The following is a 23,950-nucleotide window of genomic DNA, read 5'->3' on the forward strand; positions in this document are numbered from 1 at the left end:
ACCATATTTTGAGGGAAACATTACTGCTTATTGTAATATTTGTTATGTCCCTTTAAACCAATTACATATGATAGTTAGCTAATGTTTGTGCAGCACCTTGCACATGTAAAGTACTATACAAGTGAAAGATGTTCCATATTTTAGAAGTCACTGCCATAAGTTTCATGATTTTATTATACCTCCCAGGCAACCGGGGAACTTTACTGAAGCAGAAAGAAAAAAGGGTTTTCTTCAGAGTAAAGATTAAAACTAATAGTGACTTCTAAGATATGGAACATCTCTTTCACTTCTATAGCACTTTACATGTGCAAGGTGCTGCACAAATATTAGCTAACTGAGTCTCTCAACCCTCTGGGAAGTTTGCTTACTCCTGTGAGCCTCAACACAACCGTGAGGGGGAGCATCTCCACTGTACAGATAAAAAAACAGAGACAGAGAAGGCAATGGCCATATTCCACCAACCTGGCTCATATTGAGGAGTACAATACCTTACTCCACAAGTAGTTCCATTCATTTCTCTGGAGCGACTTGATGAGCAAGGCACTGCGCAGCATCCATAAAGTGACAGAACCTAGCCCAAAGTGACTTGCCAACTCCTCACAGCAAGTCACTAGGAGAGCTGGGGGCAGAGTTTAGGACTTGCTACCTCCTAACCTGTTGGTCAGTCTCCCAGACCTTGCTGCCTCTCATAAAGGTAATCTGCACAGCATTTGACTCCTCAAACTCCATTTTACTTGAGCCAAGTGCATAGGAGTTGTAAAATGAGTTTAAATAATGTTTGCCACAAAAGTCTATTTATTTATACTCATATTATACTCAAATTTATATTCATTTAAATTTTTACTGGTATGAAGATAGGATTTAAAAACTTATGTTAAAGGAAATACAAATAATTTTATTAAATTGTTGTGACTTACGACAAGAATATCTGACCAGATAAAACACTGATCTTGAAGGATTAAAGTAGAATTAAACACTCATTTGGAGGTTAATTTGGAGAGGTCTGATGCACTTCAAAGCCATCAGGCCAAATACTGACCTCATTAGAGTCAATGGCAAAACCTCTGTAACTTTAATGGAGAGTTTGTCTCATTGGATTTTCAAAGTAAAATATTAGACCATAAAAAGGACCCTGGGTCTGATCTCACACCAGTTTTACTCTAGTTTAACTCCATTAGCTCCAGTCAATATACTTCTGAAAAATACTAGTAAAGGCCATCCTTCTTCTAGAGTCAATGAGGTCAGAATCAAGCCCTCATGAAACAGTAAACCAGTCTCACTCCTATTATAATCACATGCTAAATGGACTTTTCTGATTCCTGAAGTCTTATTAGCCACTCACATGTTTTGCAGCATCCCTCTAGAAAGGGCACAATATAACCTCCAATCTAAACAAAAAAGAAAAACAAAAACATTAGAATAATTTCTTAATCGTAGCACCTATATACCAATGCTATTAGAGGAGACTTCCCTTTTTCTATCCTGATCTACAATTCCATGCAACCTCATTAATTGCAATGGTTTGGATCAGGGAAGAAATTGGCCTTAAATGATCTAACTTGAGTCTATTAACACATGTGAATATTCAGTAGCTGTCATTAAATATCATCATCCACCAACTGTTATCAGAGTGGTACCTGAACAGAGCTTAGAACAGAAAACAACTGTGGGATCTCAGATTCTATCATGTGATTCTTGAAAGTAAATGTTGATTCTTTGTAGAGCACAGTTATGGTCACAGAAAGCTGATCTGGAGTTAATTCTCATAAAAAAGAATCTGCTCAAGAAAAGGCCCATTCTAGCCACGGCTCACTGTCTTTGACACTGTAAGATGGAGCACCAACTTGAGTAAAGTAGACAGAATAATTACAGTCTATGTCAAAGCATTCTCAAATAATTTCGCTGGCGTACTGGCTCAGTTACAGTGTCCAATTTCACTCCTACAAGCCATAGTGATCTCTCCAACCTTGTTTCTTCATCAGGTCTCTCACATGGTGATCACCGAAAAAATACTGAAACTTTCTTGCTTTCTCAAAAACTCCAAAAGATGAAAGAAGGAGAAGACTTTTCTACTAACTTGACTTTTGCTAAACCCTCTTTGCTCTTCCACATCTGCCATTTTAGGGGCTAGAATGGAAAATATCTTCTACCTAACTGGGCCTCTTTTTTCTGATGGACCACTCCATTCCTGTCATCTAGGAAGGGGTATTAAAGATGCATAGTTCCTTTAAGACTGTTCCCTGGTTTAGTACCCTCCCACGCACACCCCACCACAGAATTAAGAGAGAACTATACAAGATTGTTCCATACAGTATATCTTCTGGTTACTTTGTCCAGCCTAATTTTATGCATTCAGACCAATGGAGGTTTCATGACCTCCCTTCATCTGCAAGACTATACCACAGTTTCATACATTTTACTATTGGGAAGATTTTCCTGATATTCAGCCTAAATTCTCCATCATTTTTATGAGCTAAATTGCCATATACAGTAAGTCAGTTAGAAAAGAGACGTCTATGACTGTCATGACCCAGTGTCCCCAGCAACCACACTCCAACCCTCCATCTGGCAGTAGGGTTGCCAGGCATCTGGTTTTCAAGGAAGCTCCGCATGCTGTCCCCTCCCCCAGCGCCGCCTCTGCAGCTCACATTGGTTGGGAACCATGGCCAATGGCAGCTGCAGGGGCGGCACCTGCAGCCATGAGGGCAGTGCATGGAACCTCCCTGGCTGCACATGCACCTAGGGGCCGGACATAGCGGCCGCTTCTGGGAGCAGTGTGGAGCCAGGGCAGGCAGGGAGCCTGCCTTAGCTCTGCTGCACCATCAACTGGGAGCCAACTGAGGTAAGTGCCGCCTGGCCAGAGCCCGCACCCCAACCCCCTGCTCCAGTCGGAACCCCCTCCTGCACCCAAACCCCCTTTCAATCCCAGCATCCCCACCCTCACCACAACCCCCTGTCCCAGATCAGAGCCCCCTCCCGCACCCAAACTCCCAGGGCCTGCACCCCACACCCCATCCCACACTCCAAACCCCTCAGCTCCAGCCCAGAGCCCCCTCCTGAACCCAAAACCCCTCATCCCCAGCCCCACCCCAGAGCCCACAGCCCCTGCCAGAGCTTGCACCCCTCCCGCACCTCAACCCGCTGCCCCAGCCCTGAGCCCATTCCTGCATTCCAAACCCCCTGGCCCTAGTCCAGAGCCCCTTCCTGCACACCAAACCCCTCATCCCCAGCCCCACCCCATAGCCCACACCCCAGCTGGAGCCTTCACCCCCTCCTGCACCCCAACCCCCTGCCTCAGCCCAGTGAAAGCGAGCGAGGGTGGGGGACAGTAAGCAATGGAGGGAGGGGAGCTGGAGTGAGTGGGGGTAGGGTCTCAGAGAAGGGGCGGGGGCAGGGCAAGGGTGTTCCGTTTTGTGCAATTAGAAAGTTGGCAACCCTATCTGGCAGCCTACTGACAATAATTTACCTGGGACCCACAAAGTCCAGTTCCAGTATGAAGCTCCAGTCCTGAGGTCTGATTGGCAGAAGCCCCAGAGTGGCTGAATGGCCCAGTTGCTTTCCTTAAGCCAACAGCAGCAACAGGAAGCTGTCTGAGCAACTGGGTTCCACCCTGCTGTGTACTGTGTGCTGCCTGCTCCCCTGTCTTGATTTCCTGGCATCCTGAGCTGTCTTGACAAATGGCATATGATTCGTGGTTCCTGATCTCCAGTTTTTCTCCTGCCTCTGACCCCCTGCTATGCTGACCAAGCCAACTCTTGACTCTTATCTCGTGGGTATAGGCTCGTGGCTTTGACTATTAGGTCTAGTCACCCATGACCCAGCTGTGACAATGATCAAACCCAGAAGTGCTTACAGGTTTGGACAGCTGTGTCAGGCTAAGCTTGGCATTACAAACCTGCTTGAAAGGGGGACGTATCCTCTCAAAATATGGAACGTCCATTACAGTTTTGTAGCTCAGGAAGCTTACTGACCCAGCGAATGTGCAGGCAAAGGTTTTGTATAGTTAGAGTAGTTAGAGCCATCGACATTTTGCTTTTAAAGATCAAAGCAGACACAATAATTTTTCCCCTTTTTGAGATGATTGGAAGACTTTAGAACTGTCAAAAATAAAACTTCAAATGCAAATACAAACCATAACAATGAAATAAACTGTCTAAAAAACACTAACCTTCACACATTCAGTTTCATTAAAGGGTGGGCAGCTGATGGAAGATGTAATTAAAACCGGTCCTACTGTTGTGGTTGTGCAGTCATACTTGACACAGTTTGAAATCCAAGTAGTACCGGGCTGTTTAAACATTGTAAAATATCACCATCATCAGAACTTGGGCCAAGACGTCACAAGGTGTTATTTTTATTTTTTAAAACAATGCAATTAAATACAGTCCTATCTGAATTAACACAAAGAAACCTCCTGAAAAGTTCAATTTAGATGGAACTTTTTAAGCATAAATTTATACTGAGGCTCACCAAAAAGCGTAATCAAGGTGTAATCTATTTCAGTGACACAGCAAGAGAGCCTATTTTCTATTTGGTTTTACATTTTTTTTTGAAAGAGGCATCAGTTCAATTATTATTGTTGAAACATAAATGCATAAGGCCAAATATGTCCTTCAATGCACATGCAATGGGAACCATGCCCAAGTCAGATGTCAGAATTTGGATATAGCATCTAATTAACTTTTGGGTCACTTCTCAGTATTTTCAAAGGTAAATTTTTTTTTACAAAAACTTACCTTAAAATTGGAGACTGTCCCATTGCTGAAAGTGTGGAGACAAGATACATTCTTACAGTGACCACAGCAGGTTGTTAAATCTTTTGGAGGCTCATATACTTGATTCTGCAAAAATCAAACATGTTATTCCTGCTATATAACAAGACAGAGAATAGATATTATAATTGTTTTTAATATATTGATACCACGTTAGCATCACGGGTTAGATTTTTCAGGCTGGTGTGAAGCTTTGAGAATTATTATTGTACATTTCAGTCTACAGCTTATACACTCACTTTTTATAAGATGTTACTGAGCTTGATCCAGCTTTCACTGCCATCAATGCGAAGAGACTGACTTTGAGAGATGAATTGAGCCCTTTACAATTTTTAAATAGTGCATGTGACTGCTTATCCAACAATCAATGTGCTTTTGAATTCTGATGTATTACAAATTGTAATCAATATGTATTCAGGAAAATTCACACACCAAAAACATAGAAAAAGACTTTTGCTGTGGATTAATTCACAGTATTTTGTACAGAGACAACATGAGACTTTGGATGTGTGGGGGATGGGGATGGGGGGTTATTTAGTCCATTTTTACAGGATTTCTAGTAAAGTTTTTCTTCATTTTTACAAATATTCAGCTAGAGCCAATTTCTAGTTGGTATTTGCTCACCCCAAAGAAGCTGAGGCTAGAGGGGAAAGTGGGGTAGTAGTGTTCTATTTCTTCTTTATGAATTTATACCTCTCATCATAGTATCTTAGTGTTACACATCAGTACTGGCTCTTCTGAAACCAGAGATGGGCTCTTCTGAAACCAGTTCTGAGCACCCTTGCATTCTGTGGAAGCTCAGATCGTCATCTGAACTTTCAAGCTAGGTCCTACTTCTATAATGGGCCAGTGCAAAAACCCTATGTAAGCAGCCCTGAGGAAGTCCAGCTCCAAATGTGGATCTAAACTTTGTGGCAAAGGCTAATCCCAACTCATGGAGTGGCTGATCCACATGTCCTCCATGAGTAGAATTGAACAGGGATTATTCTGGGGTGAGGTCTAGGGTTCAAACGTTAAGTCTGCTTAGTTTACCATGCATATTCTATGATTCAGCCAGCCACAGCCTCCTATACCCCCAACTCATGCAGATTACTTTTGCAATAATAATTTGCACAGGAAAGCACTGGATAGGTCTAGGCCATCCAGCATACAGAAGTACTAAGTTTGCTGCATTAATGGGGTCCAGAGTTTGACCTTAAGTTTACATTATTATTAACATTACACAGTTTTAATCAGAAGAGCTACAATAGATCATTAAGGAAGGAGCTCACAGTTGGTTAATCTCAGCACCCAGTTCCTATGAATATAATTTAATTACCAATGAAAACTCATAGTTTAATCAAGATTACCAAACACAATATGAACGTTTAAAATTCAGAATTTCTTACAGCTTCACATTTGATGACACAGTTTATCCGGGAGATATTTATCCGATAGTATTTGGTGGAGGGATCAATCATGTTTGTGCAATAAGAAGTATGACAAATGCCATCAGGTGTGTGTTCCACAATTGTCTGTCCAGGACGCAGTACTCCTCTCTCGTTAGTCAGACACACCTTGTCTCTCACTGCAACAATACATAAAAAATATACAACACACTCACACAAATCACTTTGGTTTTACAACAGCTAAGCAAAACGTAATGTTTATTACAGAGTAACTAGGAAGACAATAGCTAATGTAGTGTTTAATATAACTTTTTTTTTTAAATTGGGGTCAGATCCTCAACTGAAGGAAATTGGCATGGTTCCATTGACTTCAATACAGCAACACCAGTTTACACCAGCTGAGGACCTAGCCCTACAGCTTTAATAAGAATGTTTAATGGCATTCACTACAGCCCCAAAATTGTTCCTACCATAATCATGCCTGAGACGTAGAAATGGATAGAATATTCCATTATAAGGAGCTTTAAAATGACTGTCGGCAAAAGGCCATACAATCAGTGCTTAATTTGTGGCGGGGCTTGCCAGGACTGAGCCCCAGCACCTCTAGGCTTGGCAGTTCATAGCCCCGGCACCTCTGGGCTTGCTGCATCAGTTATGCAAGGAAAACAATTGCTTGAGCCCCAGCACCTCTTTCGTTACAAATTAAGCCCTGTATACACTCCTCTGGCTGTGTGTAGCTAAGTGAAAGGGAGACACATTGAAGTTTATATAATGGAGAAGAATTTCTGACATACTATCTTATCAGGGTGCAACATAAGAGTTTGAGGCCAAATCCAAAGAACTTCACACATACTGCAGTCTGGAGATCTGCAGGAATTGAAAGTGGAGACCTAACAGATTGCATTTCATGTACAGTGTTGTGCTTTGCATCTGCCCTGTTTCTCTTTGAAACAGGACTGGATCAAAGCAAATTAAACAGTTAATGCATGTCAGCAGGGTGAATGCAGGGAGTAGAGCATGGCAGGCTAGCGCAGGATAAAATCACACCCCAGCTTGCCAAGAACTAAATGTTTGTGTAGACAAGCCCCTAGACCAGAAATAACAACATGTCTTTGCAGCAGGTGCCACTGACTCCATCCAGACAGGCACATACCTGCAACCCTTTAATAGTGGCTTACTGAGTGCCTTGTGGGAATTCCTGCTCCACAGGGCAGCACAAGTTTGAGGCTCTTCTGGCCCCATTCTGTACTTTCTGAGATTGATTCTGCACAGTTTTGAGCACTGTGACTTCCATCCTGCAAAGCACTTATGCACATACTTAACTTGCAGCACCTGTGCAGCAGTCTCATAATGGATCAATGGAACTACTCAAGGGCTAGAAGTGAAGCATATTCTTTACATGCTTTGCTGGGCTGGGGCTAGTGCTCAGTACTGCAGGACTGAGCCCTGTGAAGAGAAATATGCTGCTTAAATTTGCTGCTCATCAGCATCTCACCACTGCCTCCAACTCATGTCCCCGATTGCCCTGCCCTGCTCTCCTGCTGTGGGAATTATTTCCAGGTATGCAGTGGGAGACTGTGCACAACTATACAGTTAGTGAGAGAGCCTAACATGTACCCTCCTTTTCCTCTGCTTCATCCCAGTATGTGGGTTATTTCAGTGAATTCTCTCCCCCCAGTGCCATGCGTCAGAAGTGAATGCATGGTCCATAGCAGGTGATCCACCCTTAGCACTGTAGGGGATATGTCTTTGACACAAACTCTTCTCCTACTTACCGCACTTGTACTTAATACAGCCACAAACATTTTCTGTGCTGTTCTGAAACTGGTCATCTATCTGCAGTTTCTCCCCCTATCCACACAAAAGAAAAAAAGATAATGTGATGTCACAAACAAGTGTTTGTCTGTTTGATTTTTCTCACTTAAACTTTCACTTCAGGGCTAAGTAGCATAGTCAATACACTAGTCTTTAACCCTTGAAGCCTTGTCTGGAATCTAACTTTCGTTACCCACAAGTGAAAATTAGTTTAGTGGCTGTGACTTAGTGGACATTTGTTTATGCCTCCAAAGTGAGAATGATTACAGTGTAAGAAGAGTTTGAAACTGAAGTGGAAAGACCATGGCAGGTCAAGAGGGTGAATTCCAGTGGCACACTTGTTAATGGAAGTCTGCCTGCTGTCTGGGCCATGTCATTTGCTGGGATAACTCCACTGATGTGAATGGAATTACACAAGCAGAGAATATGATCCTACATTTTACATTGGCCAATTTTCTTTCATATGCACTAAGATTAATCAAATTCATCCCTTCCTCCCCCCCGCAACAAACCTCTAAAAACCTATTAATAACAGCTTTATTGTTAGCTTTTTCTATATAGTTAGACTATAATATTTCATGGAGAAAAAATACTATTTGTTCATTAAGATGTCAAATTACATTTGTTATTGATTATTCCAAGGATAATACATTTTTCTGGATAAAATAATCACAGTGAATTCAAAATGTATTTATCCCGCAAAGTCTTTAAGCATGTGCTGAACCTTAAGCACATGAGAAGAATGCACATAAGCTGTCCCATTGAAACATGACTAAGTGTTTTACTGAATCAGAGCCTGATGTTTAAAAAACACTGACATATTCATCATGACAGGATAGTATTAAATTAATGATCATTTAAGTGTTTAATTTCTGTCAGAATAAAGGCCAAATGCTGCCCTCTGATGTGTACATGCAATTCCCATGTATGTATATTTCAGAGCAGGATTTGATCCTAAAAGAGAAAAGCAAATTGATACCTGATAGTCATTTTAGTCTGCATGATATTTTTCTCTTAGATTTTAAACCATGTTTTGAATAACAACTGAAGTGTTCATGACTAACATTTCAGCTATATTATGCCATAATTATCTAATCTATCCACTAAAGCAATTTGAAAAGAGGAGAAGATAAAGAAGATCATCATCATTTACTGACACTTTAAATATTTTTGCCAAGAAAATTCTAAAATAATTCATTTTAACAGGATGAATTCCATACCAGTTTGCACTGAGGTTTAGCGATTGTATCACATGCACACTCTAAAATAAAACAGAAATTATCATTCAGAAAAGTATCTTGCCATTTGCATTAAAACAAAAAAAAGTGTCAAACTGCACCAAGTAGTCACTACAGAAGCCCTGCTGGCTTTTGAAACATCTCCTGCTGAATCCAATACTGTGGAGACAAACTGCACTTGACTTCTCTTCCAGCCTGACCCCCAATCCCAAATAAATGGATCCCATATACCACTTTGCCGTGTAGCTATTAGAACTACTTATTTTACGATCTCTCTGAAAAAAAGAAAAAATCTGGTAGATTAAGAGATTCCTTGCTTTGAGCTGGCTACTCCTCATTTCATCTGCGCACCAGCACCTCTCCATGGGAGACATATCCAAAACAGCCTGCACCCTGGGCAGGTTAACAGCTGAATAACTTTGATTATTTTGTAGCCTTCAGGCTAAAAGGCCACAGAGATCTTGCCAGCTCAACAGGATCTAACACAGTTAAAATTAAAACAGATCATTTTACCACATGTACGATATGGACAACACTTTTCTGGGCTCCAAACTTCCATCAAAGACATCCCCACTGCACAGTCGAATTCATGACAACGATAAGTTTCACAAACTAAAAAAAAGAAAAAAATACCTTAAACATGTGGTCCTATTTTTTTTTTTTTAATGAACAGAAATACAAACCACAGGAAATGAATTGCTCACTCATGAAAAGCTCTGGAGAACTCTGGGGTAGGCTGGGGTGGGGTGGGGGTGGGGGTTGCATTTAAAATTGTTTTACAAGGCTCCGCGTTGATCTTGATCAATCTCCACTGTACAGTGCCAGGAATGACCAATACCCATACATGACATAGGTGTGTGGATGCTGCTTTATGAACATGAAACTTTAAACATGACAAGTGTATAGGTTCAGCACTGGAGAGGACAGATTATATGCCCAACAGGAGAGATATATCTATTCCACCAGTTATAGCCCTGAACATTTATTACTAGGAAATTCAGTGCAGTGACTCTACTATTTTCATTTAAGAATCACCAAAAAAAAAAAAAAAAAATCAAATCAACTTACCACACTGGTATGCAGGGCAACATCTATCCGTAGTGTTGCCATCCACAGTAAGCACTTCTCCTTCCTGACATTTTGGTATCTGATCAGAGCAAACCCCACATGCTGAAGAAGACAGATTTAAATACAAGAAAGGAAGGGAACTGAAAACGTTATTGAGACATAGCACACAAGATCTTACTAACTGTAACTGTATTTTGCCTGCTGAGTCACTCAGCTGTCTTACGGCACCCTCAGTCTGCCTGAACATAAATACAGCACACCCTAGCCATAACTAACCCCTGGGGATGCAAGCCATTTGTTTGTTATAGCCAGGGGTTCGCTATACTGAAAGAGCACTGCTGGGCTGACACCTCAAGCCCTGCAGCAGAAGTTGAGAGCTCCTCCAGCCCTGGGGCCACAGCCTGAGCAGACAGCTCTCTGCCACCCACTGCAGCCCTGGGACCAGAGGAGCTCTCAGCTCCCTGTTGCAGTGGTGGGGCTCCAGGTGGGATCCAGGGACCAGGTTTGCAATAGCCCAAGGTTCGTAATTGTGAAAGGCTTTATTGTGAGGAAATCTTTGATTCCCAACAAAAGGCTTTATCCCTGACACCTGTTGTATCCTCTTACTTGAACTTGCAGCAAAACCACAGTATTGAATTTTTGGTATCACAGGCATTTCTAGTTGAAAGATTTATGATGTCAAACATAGGCCAAAGGACAACAGGTTGTGCAGGAGAAAGCTCCACTCTCAACACATAGCTTCCCTGCTAACAGAGTGAGCACAGAAAACTGTCAGCAATGAAAATTCCTTTAGTACAAATGTATTTAAGGTTTGTCCCAGGTAGAAGTCCTTACTGAAACCCCAGCTATTTGACAGTTTTTCTTTAATGCCTTAATAGTTGCATGTAGCATACTGTGCCAGAAAGATTCACTCTGTGCTCCACTGAAATCAACAGAGTGCAGAAACAATGAGTCTACTTGAGGGACACATACAGGACAGTTTATTGGCTGTACGGCAAAGATCTATACTGCAGCAAGTGGAAATCTTGCATGATGCCAAGAGTGTTATTTTATTATTGTTCTACACCAATGGTTCTCAAACTTATTTGATCAGGCCCCCCTTCTTTGTGTCTGTAATCATTTATGCGCCTCCTCCCCTCACTGCAAGTACATATACCGCAACCCAGTTCTGAAGGCAGGGCCTCACCAGCAGCAGCACAGAAGTAAGGGAGGCAATGTGAAAAGTGATATTCGTCAATATCACTTTTCACAGCAGACTTAGTGCCACATTGCCACTTCTGCACTGCTGCTGCCACCCTGCCACCTCCAGGTGAAGAATTGGGGTGGAGGGAGCCTGAGCCCAGGCTGCCTCTTGGTGAGGGAATGGGGGGAAGGAAAGCCCGAGCCCGGGTGGTGGGGCTCCAGCTGTCCCCTTTATCCCCGCCTCACAAGTGTGCACAGCCCTTCTGCATGAGCCCCAGCCACCCAGGGCTGACAGCCAGAGCTCTTAAAAAAATAAAAATAAAAAAAAGCACACTGCTTATGTCTCCCTTGACACATTCCTGTGCCTCCCTTGGCAGCCCCCCGGCATTGGTTGAGAGCCACTGATCTACACTATGCATGGACCCCACTGGCCCAGCCCTCAATCCCCAGCTCTGCTACAACATCATACAGTGCTGTTTTGCAGCTCCCCAAAAACCCCCGCATGGGATGGTGTCTGCCATTTTCCTTGTCCTATAGAGACAACAAACAGTTTTTAAATGGCATCTGGGCTTTACGCAGCTGTGGTGGGTGCCCCACTGTGGCCTTAAATGATAAATGATTATCCAGTTATCCTTGCCTATATGCTAACATGCACAGTCACATTAAGTGAAGATATCATACCACATATATAAGATATGCAGCAGGTCCCCTCCACACGAGCAGCAATCAGAGTTTGGTCTTCTCGACAGGTCTGACTCTGTTCCACTGGTTCACACTTGGATGGGTCACATTCTAAAACAAGCACAAAACATTTTTCGTTAAATGTCAATCTTTGGGAAAAAGTATGGTTCTCCCCCTTTCCCATGAGAGCAAAGAGGGGAGGTATTATAGCATCATCAAGGCCAAGCCAATCTCAGAACAATGTATCTATGCATTTAGATTTATGAAATAATAAACCAAAAGGCACCTACATCCCAGACTCTGGACTCTTTTATGTAAATAACATTCTCTGTAACTGCTCATCTTCATCCCTTCAAGTAAATATACCACAGAGGAAGGTAAGTAGACAACTACATCATGCAAACTGAGTGCAGAAAATAAAGAGAAGGGAGAACCCAGGAGGTATTCTGCCTCTTCTTACCTAAGACTGGGAGGAGGAGAGCAGCTGAGTGGGGCTCCCTGAGCCATCTGGGTTGAGCAGGACAGTCACAGATAGAATAGCTCAGGACGTAGCACACTCATCAGCAGGCCTTACATTTGAACTAAAGATGGAGCTGCATGTGCTAACCTCAATGCCTGCTTCCAGGCACCAGCAGGCAGAGAGGAGACCATAGTCTTGCAACCCTAAGTCACTGGGACATAGCCCTTTAGAGCAGAGGAACACAACTAGGCATGTTAGTCATGCCCTTGCTCAGCACTCCACAGAGTGCTAGGTCACTTTTCTGACTGATCCTTGCACAGAAGACTCCTTTGCCAGTGCACCTGCACAAGAAGAACTAGAATCCAGCCCTGGGTTTACAAGTGAAAGAGAGCTCTGTCTACAGACATAATGATGATATCTGCACTGACATTTTTTCCCTGTGAAACTCCATCCATTTTTGCAAACGGTTTATAGTTTCACTCCAAAATTTTCACACAATGAAATCCTGCAAGAACCTCTAATCTGTAGCACATAAGAATAAGTTTGAATATTGCAAAATGCTGTTATAATACAGACATTTCTGCCAAAAATAGTTCTGTTGTATGTTTTTACTTCTTCATAAAATACCTACCACAAGTGTAATTGGGACAACAGGAATCTTCACGATAGTAAGTGACTAGCTTTTCCAAGCCCTTACATTCAGGGATAAAGGATTCACAAAAGCTCTGATTACAAACTATTTAAAAAAAAACACACACAAAAAAGAAATGATGAACTTCTACAATATTCAGTACAGGTTATGTTAAATGGAAAACATCAAGTTGTGTTTCTGGTTCATTGTTAAAGAACCCCAAATAATAATAAAACACGTGCAAAAAGGCTAATAGTGGGATTTTCAAAAGGGCTCAGCATTAGCCTAACTCTCACTGGAAGCAGAGTTAGGCTAGAGCTGAGCACTTGTGAAAATCCAACTTTAAAAATCTATTCCCCATGGAGAACTCTTTGCAACAATCTGATCTCAATCCCTCATAGGCATCAACAATGATAGTAACTTGTAACCTTTGCTTTTGAACGTGGGATCTTCTAGAAAAGTATGGATATAAAAAGTTCCCCTAATTCTGGTATGATTTTTTGCTACCAATTTACTTTGCAAAGATGGTAAATGATCTCTATATTTCTTCTAAATTAGGGATTATTCTGATGATATATTTTTATTGACTAATTAAAAGAACATATAGGCTTTAGCCTGTAACTGCTTTCAATAGTTGCTAGATATATGATTCATTCAAAAAAGCAACAAATCCAGCTGCAAATTCAAATCCACATAAAGAAGCCAGCCAGCCACTATAAGAATTTTGCTGCATAACAAACCAGTTCTCATCATTCTGTCCTCCAAAATAGCATGTATAGTATAAAAACAAACCATAGCAAAAAGGAAGTGTGATTGCCAGAAAGGACACTTCATATTTTCATATCCTTTGTTAAGGATACTTACTACAGATCTTTTGAGGACAACAGGTCTGATCATCAGGAACAATCAGGGCCATTTCCCCAAAGCGCTGACAGTCTAAATCGTGCACATCTGAGCAGTTGTATTCCACAGGAATAATGGTCTCATTGTCAACACATTTGTGCATGCAGCATCCGCTAAGGGAGGTTTTCCAAATCTCCCCTACTGCGTGGGGTGCTCCCGAACTGTCTGTGCAGGCTAAATTATTGCAATAGAAGACAGAAATTTTTAATGCTGTTTCAGAGTTGACCATCTTGTTGTTCTGTGGCATATGTGCGATTGCAAATTAGTGTCTGGATCTGGGCTAATGGCCAGCGCTGACCACTCCAAATAGAAGAGGGAGGATGGGTGTGAGTCAGCATGGCTGGGAGGACATGATGCAATGGTGGAGCTGTCCCTCCAGAGTACCCCTGAGTTAGGCAGATGTCCTCTGGTGGTTCTTGCTGCAGCACGACTGCCTCCACCTCCCATTAAACAAGACCAGTGGGTATATACAGCTAACTAATGAATAATTAATGTGTTCTGGCTATTGTATGCTGAAAAGGAGCCTGAGAAAAGCCTGACATGCTTAGAATATTGGGCTGCTTTGCTTTGCACACTGAATGTTATGTACAGAATACAAAATATTTACATGGATAAAATTTCTCAGGTGGGTCCCAGTCGTGAAAAGGAATCTACCCTCATGGATCCCTCCCAGTGGGACTCTGGGGGGATGGATTCCTTTCAGTGATGTGGGCCCAGGACAGTCCATTTGTAAAACAAGCTAAAAGCATTCTCTGTGAGAGCATCCTCCTCTTGAGAGAACCTGAGTATAGTGGTGGGGCAGGAGGAGACTTTTTTTTTGATTCACCTGGTAGAGCCTCTGCATCCTGGACCACAAGAGCACTAATCTGAGTATCAGCTCAGATCGCGTGCAGAAATCACACAGCATCAGCCCAGCCATCAGACAGGGAGCTCCACTAATTAGTGAGGCCTGCTCAAGAAGGTGGTCATCATTTGACAGATGGCAAAAACCAAAAAGGGGAGATCAATACATACCGCATTTCTCTTCTGGAATGCAGAGACCGGCGTGAACACGGTGAAGAGTGGTCCCTTCAGAACAGACACAGCCCTCTGTCAGCACTGAGCAGGACTCGGAATCCTGGGGAGTGGGCTCACCATTCTGACAAGTTCTTGGAATTTCACAGGCAGCTATACAGGCCTGGTAGAAGGTGTCTTCTGAGCAGGGAAAGGCTAACAAGGAAATAAAACATTTAAAATAGACCACAGTTTGAAGCACATAAGGGTATTGTCTGGTACAGAAGGGCACAAACAGGGTGTGTGAAATTCCCCTCTGTTACATTGATATGCATTGCTCAGCTCCTATATGCAATCAGAAGTGATCAACAAATTTGCACAGAATTGTCAAGAGCAAACTTTGTAAACAGTTTAACTCATTTTCCCTCCCACATAATATTTTCCCCAGGCAAAAGCTAGCCTTCTGGGAGGCAGTGGGGAGAGTGCCAGAGAACCCACCCCAACACACAATTTCTTCCTCCTCACAAACCAGTTCAGATTTTTAAAACATTTAAACATGTAGGTTTATCTTTTATTTATGTTTTATTGAAATAGTTTGAATATTTCCCAGATGAAATGAAATGACAAATATCTTGATTACTGTAGCATCTGGCAAATCTTCATCAACTACACCAAGTTGCATGTGCAGGCAACCAAACTCAACACCTTTTCACCCAAATGATTATGAATGGGACTACTGATATGCTGCCATACTTAGTAGCTATTGGTATTAATGATTCTGTTGGACAATACGTATTGGTGCTGTCTTTCTTATCCAGTACAAACTGCTTTTTCATGTTCTTCTCTTCTAACAGCTGTAAATATGGTTACATGAGGCGCGTGCATTGGCAGTCGATTTAAATGACAACATATAGTCTCTAGTTTACAGCATTTCACTTTGATGTAGTTCTGTCTGCAGAACACCAAAGATGAGATCCTTAGCTAGTGAAAATCAGTACTTCAGTTTTCACAAATTTACAGCAGCTGGGGATAACTCTTTTTTTAAAATCTCAAATCTTCTATTTTCACTTTCAGTACAAAACAATGTGCTTACTTTAACCATACTTCTTGAAAGCCATGGGAGAATGTCACTCTTCTTTCATATATTGTAGATCTTTACAGGTTTATCTGTGTTGATGCTCCGTACCTCGGGGGAACACCCAGCATCCCCATGTTCATCTTTATAAAATGATTGTGTGGTATCCAATGCAAAGTTTGTCATGTCGCGTGTCTTCGGAAGGCTCATAATGCATTGAGCATGGTTGTTATAGTGATGTTATAGCAATTGTTACGGTAATGTTACAGTAAGGTTATAATTTCATGTATATAGTTATGAGGCTGAAAATGTATCATCCTGGCTTAAAGCAGGCCCATGCAAAAACTCTCCAAGAACAGAGAGGCAGTTCACACCTCATCAGGGCATGGATGGGACATACCCAGCCCAGCCTCACAGGAACAATGGACACTGGTTTAGGCAGCAACAAAAGAATCTGTTAGACCCTTGAGGGAGTCACCCCCTTCCTTTGGGCAGTTTGGGACTGCAATGAAGTAATGCTCAACTGACTCTGATGGGGGAGGGGGGCAAAGCCAAGAGGAAAGAAAGGACATGATAAAAGGGAGAGACATTTTGCCATGCTCTCTCTCTTCCACCTACATCTACAGACACCACCACCACCAAGAGGCTGAAATGCTGATCAAAGGGGAGAGCCTGACTGAAAAGTAACCAGCCAGCCTGTGGTGAGAAGCATCTAAGTTTTAAGGACACTGAAAGTGTTAAGATCAGCTTTTATTTCATTTGACCAAATCTGACTTGTTATGCTTTGACTTATAATCACTTAAAATCTACCTTTATAGTTAATAAATTTGTTTGTTTATTCTACTTGAAGCAGTGAGTTTGGTTTGAAGTGTGCCAGGGGCTCCCCTTGGGATAACAAGCCTGGTACATATCAATTTCTTTGTTAAAATGACTAACTTATATAAGCTTGCAGCGGCCAGTGGGCATAACTAGACACTGCAAGACGGAGGTTCCTAGGGTTGTGTCTAGGACCGGAGATATTGGCTAGTGTCATTCGCTTGCAAGCAGCTGGGAGCAGCTTACATGCCAGAGGCTGTGTATGAACATCCCAGGAGTGTGGTCTCTCATAGCACAGCAGGGTAAGGCTGGCTCCCAGAGTGAAGGATTGGTGTGGCCTAGCAGATCACTGGTCCAGACAACACCAGAGGGGAACATCACACTGTGCTGACCCATAAGTGAGAAATTTTATTAAATGAGTGTTGTGGAAGGCCATTGTCCTGCAACGACCAGCTCAAAGCACGGAAGGGAGAGATTTTTAGTTTTTAATAATGGTCAGTCTCCTTAGTCTAATGATTTATATGATTATTGTGCATACATATTTCCTGAAGAATCTATGGTGGCAAGGCTACTAATGTTAGCCTAAAAATGGATTGTTATCTTCTTGGTCTGAGAGCTGTGGGGAAAGGACCTGGTTCTAAAAAGTTGTGCAGTGTGGTCAGCACAGAGTGCAGCATGCTCACTACTCCCCTCGATGTGATGATGCTCAACCTAGAGAAAGTGGCTAACTGGAATGATGGCCATGATGGAAGATAAGAACTCAGTTCACAGTGGGAGTGTTTGCTCAGGAATGGGGAAGGCTCAAATTAAAGCAAATACCCTAAGGGTTAGTTTGAAGAGGGAGTTGATCTTACTCAGCTCATCACTACTAAAAATACTCATGATACCACACAGGAAATATCCATCATGCCCCTATAATCACAGGATTCTGGGCTCTTAAAAACTGGATCACAACACATCTCCATCTAGTGACCAGAAAATATGAAGATGACTTCACTGTTTTTGCCTACTACGTACCCCCAGCAGAGGTCACTATGGTATAACAATAAAAGAGGGTGATGTCACTTCAACAAGCTTCACATAGTTGACTATATTTCCAAACTTATTTTGTGAGCTCTATAGTAAAATAACAATTTGCAAGTAAGAACAGTATCAGTTGAGAAAGTTACTAACAATACAATCTGCTTTATAGTTCACAGTTTTCTACACTCGGTCTGTATTTTTATTTAAAAATCCTTGCCTGAAAAACCAGTCCCTTTTATTTACAAAGATATCACATATGCCTGTACGAAAGATTTTTTATCTGATTTTCAAATATTGTGTGGCTGTTTATATACATATATATGTGTGTGTCTGTGTGTCTGTGTACGTGTGAATATATATATATATATATATATATATATATATATATATATATATATATATATATATATATATATATATATCATATATGTCATGATTTTAAAGTACTGTTTTCCACAGAACTTTCCCTGTTCCATTTCTATCATATCATTCTTCTGGGCCATGCACTCCTTCATCCATAGCACCTACAGATGGTAGCTGTAATCCATGTATATTCATATTGGTATGTACAGACCATATTTGTCTGTGATGCATTCTTTCATCCAGGATCCTCTTCTCTTGCTCCAGTTAGGGCCCTTTACTTTCCAAACACCCTCTTATTGCTGCAGTCCTTCCTCCATCCAAAGAAGGCTGGGTGCAGCTTTTTTCAAAGCTCTTTAGTGTGAATCTGAGCACGGGCCAGAGAGGATCAGTCCAGAGCAACAAGAAAAAAAAATATTTCCATTGCTCACTCTCTCCTGCAGCTAGCTTAGCAGGCTACCACCTGTCTTTGTTCTAGTTATCTGTCTAGATTCTAGGTGATAGATCATTCATAACCATGACAGCTGAGCACTTATTAAGCTAGAACTCTGATCCTAAATGCATTGTGATGCTGCAAAACAGGCAGATCAGCTAACGTGATCTATTTCTATAAACACACCACACTAAAACACATTGCATTATCTTTGACATGCAATAACTTATTCTTTAAAGAAACCTCATGCAATACACCTTAGAACACAGTACTTACAGCAGTAATCTGAACTTCTCCAATTAATGCAGATATTAAATTTGTTACACATGGCCACATAGGCAGCCAGTGCTATACAAGGATTCCGAATGTATTCCACATCTTGAACCCACAGGTCACAGAATAATTCAGGTGGAACCTAATAAATAATAAATACATGTGTTAATGTTGCACTGTGAATGTACCTTCATACAGTGATGAAATAGGGTGAATATCTCCACTACTTTGGGGATCCTATCAGGCAGTTATATGAGCTAGTGACAGGGAAATCACAAGGTCTGCCAGGCTGAACTGAAGGTACAGAAGAGGCATTGGGCTCCCAGCCTTCCTGAGTAAATGAAGAGGATTTATTTTCCAAAGGCATCTGAAAATGAAGGTTCCTGAATGTAAAGAGAATGCAGGGAACTCTTATTTTCCCTGAACCAAGTAATTTGGGATGCTTAGGGCAAAAACTAATACTATGTTTGCCAGTGGGAGGCACAATCATTCTTGTCATGAAATACCTCATTCTCTGTTTTTCTTCCTTTCCCCCCTATATTTCCATCTAGATGTTAGCCTCTCATCTAGCATTACCCTCTTATTTCATGTGTGAGAATGCAGGGTATCTAGGTATAGTCTCCTTTTGAGAGAGAGTCACCTAGAAGCAATGGTAAGTTTCCAGTGTCTGCTCATGAACCGTTGGGAGAGAATCCAGAGTAATCCAGAAGACAGCTGGAAAGAATGGTAGATGGGGCACATACCAGCATGTTACCTACCGCTCTCATTGGTTTTCCAATATGTTTCTACCTTGTAAACGATTTCCCTCCACAGTTTGTCAAAAATATGGTTTTGTCTAACTGGTGTATTGTGTTTGTTATTTGCTTTAAGGTGGTGCCAAGTGGGGCTATTGTGGGATAGATGGATTGGATGGCAGATGGAGTTCAGCTACCAACCTTGAGTATACAAGATCCAATTCACCACCATGTTATTCTACTTCTACACCAGTGAGACTCCACTGAAATAATTAATTATGTAAAAAATTCAGTAAGACTGTATTGAATCAGGCTCACCCATTAAAATGAGATAAGGCCTGGAGGTGACAGAAGGCACCTCATAGGTTTGTTCCTTCAGAAAGGCTCCTTGGCTCCCATTGAGTAATGCTCAGCCAACGTGGAATGGATAACTCAGGTTGCTCTAAGTGCTGGATGTGTCATAAAAGTGGTTAAATTGCACAGTGTGCACAGACAATGGGTATCGTTTTCAAAAGCCCCTATGTCACATTTTCACTTAGAAATCTAAGTCTCATTGAAAGTCAACAGGACTTAGGCTCCTAAATGCCTAAATCAGTTTTGAAAATGGGACTTAAGTGACTGGGAAAATTGTACCTTCTGTCATTATGTATCCCATGACAGCTTTACATGCCACCTTGACCAAGAGGATTGACTATTATGCTTGTCCATGGCCTGCAGCTCAGTCAAAATGTACCAGCACATTTGTTCATGAGTCTGAACAATCATGAGCATATTTCACTCTCTGTGCAATCATTAAATTGGCTGCTATATACTGGCTGACCGTGAGCTGACAATGTTGGTCTTTAAAACACATTAAAGCATAACCGCTGGCTACATCTGAGACCTATTTGAGCCTCAAACCTTTTCTCCTTTATCTATATATATTGTATTCTTAGAATTACCGTTATAGGACCCACATTTATTGTCTTTCCCTCTCATACCTTTCTAGCACTTTTTGTCATAAATCTACTAATCTACTGTCATCTGTTTGATTTTAAGTGGACTGTTTTTGTCTTATATGATGCAGAAATAGGAGTGCCTTCACTGGGGTCACTTTCAAATAGAACTGTTATTATTAACATTAAACCCACATGGCAGCCACTGATTTTGAATGTCAGCTGCCCTAAGGCAAGTCTCATCTTGATCAGCTCCATTCTTCAGTTAATTTTCTAACCTACAACAAATGGAGAACTATAATAGGATGCACATATACCACTCATGACATTTATCATGCATTATTGGATTTAGCTACATTAAAAACATCATATCAAATAAATAAAAATCTATCAAAATTAAATCTCTCTAATACAGTAAACCTCTGAAATAGTTAACGTACATAAGGATGACAGCTACTGAAGGTCTGGTTCATCACCAAGCTGAAACACTTGGAACAGTCCATGACTGAACAATTAGTTTCCTGGTGCCTGTCTTCTCCAACATACTTTAATGTGCTTGGCACCTGCCAGCTGTCTATAAAATTCGATGGAGCATCAGTTTTGCTTAAAACTGTTCTGTTGGGTAGCATCAGGTCATTTGCTGAGCTTCCATCACAGAAACCTGCATATGATCATAGTAAACAATATGTTAGCACTGTTGTGGGTTGTGCACCTTTTTATCTTCATCCATAACTGAAGTTCAAATACATTATCTAGCTTTTCTGATTAAAATCAATGAGCACAGAGTTTGTTGACACTCAATAAAAGACCTGCAGCACTGCCGTGGCTGGCCTGGGTCAACTGACTCAGGCTCACAGGGCTCAGGATCCCACGCAGGGAAGGTCTCAGATCTTGGCCTCCAGTCTGAACACAAACGTCTATCCTGCAATTTACTGCCCTGCAGCCTGAGCCTACAAGCCCAGGTCAAGACCGGGGCTCTGAGACTCATTGCTGTGGGTCTTTTATTACAATGTAGACATACCCCCAGTATTTAACTATATACGCAGCATATTAGTATCAGAGTCTAACAAAATGTGGCAGGTTGCTAGTAGGACCCAAATGCACAACTATTCATCCACAAACAAGTTAAGCAAAGTGAAAGTAAGGAAAAGGAATATTATATTTGAAATGTAAAGGATGGAAGAAAGAAGGGGCACAAAATAAGAAAAGGCAGAATTCTGCTCGGGTGTACCAAAGGTGGGTAATAGCAGATGTATTGCATCTAGAGCCTCCAGAAGAAATTCTCTACCTATGAGTTCTTAGGTACTAAGGAACTTAATATGGCCCCCATTAACATAATAATTTTGTGCTCAAAATCTTTGATGTATATAGTCTCACAAACCCCTATTAAGTAAGGAAGTACTATAAGAATTCCTCTGGATCCTCCTGGCAGGGACTTCAGAGCAGGAATTTTGTCACCCATCAGAGGCGCTGACTTTGTGATTTGCCTGGGGTTGCTCAACCCCCACTCTGCCCCAGGCCTCACCCCCATTCTACTCCTTCCCCACCTCTTCCTGCCCCCACTCTTCCCCCGCCCCCAGCGCCTCCTGCACACCGCCGAACAGCTGATCACCTGCAAGTGGGAGAGGAGCTGACCAGGGCCTGCTGGCAGGGAGAAGGCACTGGGAAGGAGTTGATGGGCGGGGCTGCCCATGGGTGCTGAGCACCCACTATTTTTTTGCCCGTGGGTGCTCCAACCCCAGAGCACCCATAGAGTCAGCGCCTATGTCACCCATACAGAAGGTGCAGCTTGCGCCCTGCTCTGCAGCCAGTGAACTCTACCACCATTTGCTGGCAGTTAACTCTGACACGCATATGAGAACTTCCATAAGGATGTTAGTGGAGAGCTGCGACTAACACCCCACAATCCCACGAGTCTTGTCAGCCTGTGTGTAAAGGTGAAAGAGGAGGAGCCCTCCACAGTCTGGCCAGTTTGCCATAATGTACTGTAGCCCAAAGTGGGCATCTGCCTATAGCATAAACCATCCATCCTCAACATAAACTGGTATCACTGGCAGCCTCTGCTCAGGAGAGACTCACATCCTGAATGGCATGAAGATTGAAGGGAGGGATGCACTGATCCATTGGAAGAGCTGTTTAGGGCAGCTCAGAGAGTGACTGCCCATGCTCCGAGCACTCAGTTTCATAAGCACTAAACAAAAATTCATTAAAAAAATTCAAAGGACATAAAAGCAGCTCTCTGTTTAATTGAAAATGCAAAAAGTGTAAATGTCATTGTGGTGTAAAAAGGAGTTCCCGTGAAATGCCTAGACATACTCATCTGACACCGTATTAACTTTTACACATTGTGACAAAGTTCCTCCTCTACTTTGGTGGGTCCTGCACTTATTGGCGGATTTTGCTCACCTCAGAGATTCACGGCAGCCCTCAGTTTGGCCACTTTCATGGCTCAAATCTGCTGTTCACTCAGATAACCTCATCACTGGCCAGCATGGGGAAAATAGAGTAAGAACAATCCCCGCAGTTTCTGCTGATCCACCATGTGGGTCAGGGATCAGCTCAGAGACTTTCACCTCTGGTGGAAGCTCCTGTATCTGACCAGGAGTTGGGAGGTTTGGGGGGAACCCTGGTCAGCCCTCTACCCCGGGTTCCAGCCCAGGGCCCTGTGGACTGCAGATGTCTAGAGTACCTCCTGGAACAGTTGCATGACAGCTACAATTCCCTGGGCTACTTCCCCTTGGCCTCCTCCCAACACCTTCCTCCTGATGTCTGTTAACGCTTGTACTCCTCAGTCCTACAGCAGCACGTCCTCTCACTCCCAGCTCCTTACTCGCATAGCTTACTAACTGGAGTGACAGACTTTTTAAACCAGGTGTCCTGATTTGCTTTAATTAATTCTAGCAGCTTCCCAATTGGCTACAGGTGTCCTAATTAGCCTGCTGGCCTTAATTAGTTCTAGATAGTTCCTGAGTGTTCTGGAATAGTCCCTGTTATCTTACCCAGGGAAAAGGGACCTGCTTAACCTGGAACTAATGTATCTACCTTCGACCAGCCTCTTGTAGCCATCTGGCCTGACCCTGTCACAACACACACACCCAAACATGCTGCTACCTCTGGGCTGAGTTGAACACCTATAAGCTTAAGAGATAGCATATTGAAGCATAGCTTTT

At 42.2% G+C, this 23,950-nt stretch overlaps 1 protein-coding gene across 4 annotated transcripts in view; it reads right to left on the reverse strand.

The window, feature by feature from the left end:
• Window positions 1–23,950, reverse strand: part of OTOG (otogelin) — a 170,392-nt gene that overhangs the window by 11,084 nt on the left and 135,358 nt on the right. For all 4 annotated transcript variants that reach the window (XR_012159331.1, XM_073347364.1, XM_073347366.1 and 1 more), the window contains 14 exons: window positions 21,221–21,441; window positions 19,115–19,253; window positions 15,153–15,347; window positions 14,100–14,312; window positions 13,236–13,340; window positions 12,145–12,255; window positions 10,282–10,383; window positions 9,727–9,825; window positions 9,196–9,236; window positions 7,936–8,011; window positions 6,161–6,339; window positions 4,737–4,841; window positions 4,169–4,288; window positions 1,343–1,388 (listed from right to left, as the gene is read on the reverse strand). Coding sequence is in view for 3 of the 4 variants with exons in the window: in XM_073347364.1 (XP_073203465.1) it covers window positions 1,343–1,388; window positions 4,169–4,288; window positions 4,737–4,841; window positions 6,161–6,339; window positions 7,936–8,011; window positions 9,196–9,236; window positions 9,727–9,825; window positions 10,282–10,383; window positions 12,145–12,255; window positions 13,236–13,340; window positions 14,100–14,312; window positions 15,153–15,347; window positions 19,115–19,253; window positions 21,221–21,441 (1,752 nt within the window). In the remaining variant the exon portion in view is untranslated. The remainder of the gene's footprint in view (window positions 1–1,342; window positions 1,389–4,168; window positions 4,289–4,736; window positions 4,842–6,160; window positions 6,340–7,935; window positions 8,012–9,195; window positions 9,237–9,726; window positions 9,826–10,281; window positions 10,384–12,144; window positions 12,256–13,235; window positions 13,341–14,099; window positions 14,313–15,152; window positions 15,348–19,114; window positions 19,254–21,220; window positions 21,442–23,950) is intronic.

This window comes from Lepidochelys kempii, chromosome 6 (assembly GCF_965140265.1).
Source record: "Lepidochelys kempii isolate rLepKem1 chromosome 6, rLepKem1.hap2, whole genome shotgun sequence".
Lineage (NCBI taxonomy): Eukaryota > Metazoa > Chordata > Testudines > Cheloniidae > Lepidochelys > Lepidochelys kempii.